Genomic DNA, 5,217 nt, shown 5'->3' on the forward strand with positions numbered 1-5,217 from the left:
CTCTCCTTTTCCCTAAAAAAATGTTTTTACATTGACAGCTAGAGGGTGAGCCTTCGGCTCTGAATCAGGTACAGAGATTTACCGGATCGGCATAGATGCCGATAAGTGATCTTGTGCCTGGCCAATCAGGAAGGACCTCCGACGGCTAGCGTCATTTAAGATACAGGTATTTAGAGCAATAAGCTCGCAATACATATCAGTGCATATCTACAGAGATGGCATTTATGATTGGTTGAGGTGGCAGGATAATAGATTTACCTGGAGTAAAATATCATGTTATTTTAGGGCTAAATACGATCTATTAGGTTATTTATTCTAGAGAAACGTCAAGATCAAAATATGGAACTAAAATACGAAGAGTATACAAATATAGAAATTATTTATAAATATGTTATTAAAAAAGGAGGCGCAATTACAATGTTATTAACAGATAGATACTTAAATACTTCTTTTTATGATCCTTTCTTTTTTTAATTTTTTTGAATAAATTAAAATAAAATTTGATTCAATTTATCTCAAGTAAAGTATCCTCGATTGTAGCCATGGCATTTTCGACTGAGATTAAGTGCAGACGATTTTCATCATCACTTGCGCGACGGCGACGGTGCGCTAAGCTGCACCGTGCCGCACGAAGCATCTCAATTCGCCCCGATGCATCGTCATGCCCAACCTTGTGCCCCCCGTGACCACGACCGAGCAAGCACTGTCCTATCGGGAACGCATCATGTTCCACGTACCCCAGGAAAAGCGCGATCCTACGAGTGCTACGAGTTTTACGCCACTCATGACGCTCTACATGACGGATGGGACAACCGCCGCTGGGGCTACGACTGACTCGGACTCTAGCGTCACTCGCATGGACAATATCTACCCGGCTCTAGAGGTCATGGCTGAAGTTAAAATGCCGTTGCTAGTCCACGGGGAAGTGGCCGATCCATCCGTCGATCTATTTGATAGAGAAGCGACGTTCATTGAGCAAATCCTAAAGCCCCTCGTCAATAGGTTTCCACGACTCAAGATCGTCATGGAGCATATAACCACCAAGGAAGCAGTCGATTTCGTGCTACAAGCCCCTCCCAACGTTGCAGCCACGATCACACCACAGCACTTGTTGTATAATCGAAACGCCATTTTTCAAGGAGGGTTGCGTCCGCGCAAGTATTGCCTGCCTGTACGCAAGCGGAGGACGCATCGTCAAGCGCTGCTGCAAGCAATTACCTCGGGATCAGTTCTTTTGGAACAGACAGTAACCCGCACGTCGCATCGAGGAAAGAATCCGGATGTGGCTGTGCGGGCATCTACTCGGCGCACGCGGCGCTAAAGCTCGATGCCGAAGCTTTTGAATCGATCAACAAGCTCAGCTCGCGTTTTTCCGTGCATTTGCGTGCGAGAATGGCGCAGACTTTTACGGATTGATGCGCAATACAAACGGCCAGACTGTCTTGAAAAAGCACGAGTGGCAGGTCACAGCAAATTGTCCGTTCGACGAAGGATGAGCATTTTAAGGCTGGCGAATTTGGCAGTTGCAGCAGTAGTTAAGATTGACTGGAGGCAGCTGACGGATCATACCAAGGTAATGTCCAAGCTTACGCTATTGTCTCTGGTCATCATAGCAAATACCGACTTAAAATTGCGACACATTGGCTCTTGTGTATTTACATTCGGTACATTGTTTCCCAATTTACTTTGCTAAAGGAACATGTGTTCTTTTTCTAGCAATTGACCTCAAACAACGGTCCGCAAAGTATAAGATATTTTTCTGTTACTGTTTTTTATCGGGAGTTTTGTCGGAGTAGTTTGTACACAGAAGATTGTGCAAAAATATTCATACTTTTATCAAGTGGTGGTTGAAGATATAACGAAACAGATGGAGTAGATTTCGCAGGACAAGAACTCTTTTATATGCAGCAGTCTGATAAAAAGTACAGAATTGGAAGGACGAGCAGATGGAATGTATCGCATCGATTGTAGCACAGGATTAAATAACTTTATGATGGAAACAGGATTAAGAAAGCCAGAGACTAATGAATTCCAAGCCATGGCAGCATTTTGTATGCAACAAGTCACGAAACAGCACAGAAATACGGCATTGACATGGCTACGGAAAGCCAATGCTTTTCCTTGTACATAGAAGAACCAGCAAAGGTGTAATGAATTAAATGTGTATTTACTAAAGTCTTAAGAAGTAATTATAAACGCAATGAATTAGTAAACATATTTAAACGATCGATAAGCTTAGGTTGTCTGCCTGAATGCAAGCTAAATTTGTGCGTCAATCACTCCTCGCAAGGCAATAAGATCGATAACAATTTGATTGTTTTGATGACCAGTCAAAGATGGCGGCAAAGCAGCACCAGCGTATATTGCGCCAATAGGAAACGAAATTGTCAACGGACCTGGGCGATTGTGCCCAAACTCCACTTCTTCAACCGGCTGTCCATGTTTATTCAAGATAGCAACTCGACGAAAATTCGCCGAGAAAATTTTAATTCCGATCGCCACTTGAACAGACGACCATTCGGGATCCATCCACCGCAAAAGTTTGGCTCGGAGTGCTGTCAGACTTTCATTATTATATGCCACTTCGATGATGACGTTTGGAAATGGAGCATTATGTGCAGCCCTCATCACTGCTCCACCAATCGTTAGATCCGCAGGAGTGAGAGAAGCTTCGGGTTCTTGCCCACGACCACCAGTCCTACATGTGAAGTGTTCAATGTTTAAGGAATAAATGAGGTGAATATCATTTCCAGCATGTTGAACTTGTCCAATGATCGATCTCGTAATAGCACTTGTCGCGCCGCTGTACACCGGAGACGGCAGGCTGTAGATGACCACTCTTCCCCTTTTGCTTTCATCATGAAGCGGCTCAAAAACCCAACGTCTCAAGCGTTTTTCGTTGTGGTCAAGCCATCGCTCGAAATCGTTCCACGTGGTGGACCTGCAAACAACAACAGGGCCCCACGAAGCATCTCCATCTTCATCGACAAACGGAGCGTTGGCAATCGGGCTGTCCAGCTTAGCCTCTAAGGCTTGCTTCGCCCTGACAACGTCGTCCGCGTAAATTGCGCTTCTTCTTTTCATTAATCCCAGCTGGCAAATACGAAACTGACACGGATGGCGCAGGACATGTACCAGTTCTTAACGTTTTCCGTCGCTTGTTGCCTCTCAATTTTACCTTTATCAATTTGAGCAGTTTAGAATTTGATACTTGATATACATTTATAAAATTGCCTAAAAAAGGTAATATTAAAAGCAGATGATTTCTAGCATCACTTTGCGCGACAGAGACGCTGCGCTAAGCTGCAATATACCGCACGAGACATTTTAATTCGCACGATGCATCTTCACGCACAAACTCGTGCCCCTGGAGCTTTATGACGAAGCTTTTGAATCGACCAACAAGCTCGCGTTTTTCCGTGCATTTGCGTACGAGACTGGAACAGACTTTAAAGCGGGACTCAAACGGCCAGACTGTCTTGAAAAAGCACGCGTGGCAGGTCCAGGCGACCTCGTTCGACCAAGAATGAGATGTACTGGCTAATCGATTGCTTGGCAGCTGCAGCAGTAGTTAAGATTGACTGGAGGCAGCTGACTGATCAGACCAATGTATTGTCCATGCTTCCGCGCTTGTCTCGGGCTCGGGTCTTCATGGCAAAAAATGACTTTATAATGCAATACATTAGCTTTCGTATATTGAAAGACGCTGAGCCCATGGGTGAAGCGTGTTTGCCACCTTTTGTCGTTTTGACCATGATTATGATGATGACACTTCCTTGTTCAATCAAAGCCATCACAAGCTTAAGAAATCGTACGAGTCTCGGAAAACTTGAGTAACGCGTTAACCAGGATTTGCCGAAGTTATTTTGAGGCTATAGCAGATACTGAATCTTGAGCACTCCGTCGTGTGGGAACTCGTAGCTCACAGCTCTTGCTGTCGCTCTTTTCATGAAGTGTGACAATAACCACGACTATTATACTTGAAATCGACGCTCGTGTGATGGCACTTACATCCACAAATGCTTCCAAGTCGTGCATATGATCTGCAAGTGGCTTGACGCCCTGTTGATTCGTCAATCAAAATTCTTCCGTTGCGCCAAATACGACGAGATCCACATCGCTTGCTTCCCCGTGTAATCTCGTCGCAAACGATCCGTACTCTTCCATTTGCACATATTGGTTTCCCCTTGTAAAGTTGAAAAATAGATCGGTGAGCTTCAACATTTCGAAATCGTTAGACTAGTGGCCGTGTTCTGTGATTCTTTTTAGCCATTCGGTCGTCCGGAGATGAAATCGACTCATGATCTCACGACAAAAGGAGCGCCCAGACATGGCTAGTAATGGATTGTCGCCAGCACCGATTCAAGAGTCGAAGGTAGTGTCAAAGATTGCAGAACAGGGGGCGAAAGAGGCGTCACAGCTGCAGAAGTCGGCATTAGAGCTGCTGCTGGAGTTTAAAGCTGGGACGGGCTTCAAGGCAGAAGAAGAGCCTTCATTCCCACGTAGAATGAAGAAGAGCAGCACGTCAACCTCCACAATCTGGTCCACGTGAGCCAGTATGATGGTAATTGTACCGCTCTGGGGGGCGCGGACGTCGATGATTACTTTGTCCGTCTCCAAGAGACGCTGTCGTCCTCAGCGACAGCATCTCTTGGCTGCTTTTATCCATTCGACGAAATTACCTTCCGAGATCAAATAACCCATGGAGGGCACAAGAACGTCGGCTCCAGAAGCGGCGATGCGGCTGAGACGATGCACGCACGCGGGTATAGCCGCTTGTTCGGTGTAGCGCACTGGTATTGGAAGAGCGTGCAATAAAGACGCCAGTACGACTACTTCGGGACGTGAGGGAGCGGTGCGCCGGCCATTGGCACGCACCGCAGCGCGTAGCACAACGCTATTGATGCCGTGCAATTTAATTTGTGGAGGCGAGTGGCGATTAAACTACGACACATTGGTTCATGTGTATTTACAGACAATAGAACTGTTTGTTTTCATATCTTTGGCCCGATCCAGCGGACAAATTTGGCACAGTAAGTTTCGGTCGCGCGGATTCTTGCTTCCGGTACATTATTTCACAATTTCCTTCGCTATATGAGCATGCCTCGGATTTTAGCAATCGACCACAAACAACTGACCGCAAACGTTGGAGAAAAATAGGATTTTTTTTCTTTTGCTGTAATTTAATTGGAGATTTGTCGGAGTAGTGTGTGCCCA

The 5,217-nt window shown here is 45.6% G+C and overlaps 1 protein-coding gene across 1 annotated transcript; it reads left to right on the top strand.

The window, feature by feature from the left end:
* Nucleotides 1–784: 784 nt before the first annotated feature.
* CCR75_007745 (uncharacterized protein) lies at nucleotides 785–1,250 on the top strand (the record flags this gene model as incomplete). Its single annotated transcript, XM_067965803.1, has 2 exons — nucleotides 785–1,171; nucleotides 1,230–1,250. The coding sequence occupies 2 exons, from the start codon at nucleotides 785–787 to the stop codon at nucleotides 1,248–1,250; spliced, it is 408 nt and encodes a 135-aa protein (XP_067815952.1).
* Between the last annotated feature and the right edge of the window lie 3,967 nt (nucleotides 1,251–5,217).

The sequence above is a fragment of the Bremia lactucae genome, linkage group LG7, assembly GCF_004359215.1.
Source record: "Bremia lactucae strain SF5 linkage group LG7, whole genome shotgun sequence".
NCBI classification, from domain to species: domain Eukaryota; phylum Oomycota; class Peronosporomycetes; order Peronosporales; family Peronosporaceae; genus Bremia; species Bremia lactucae.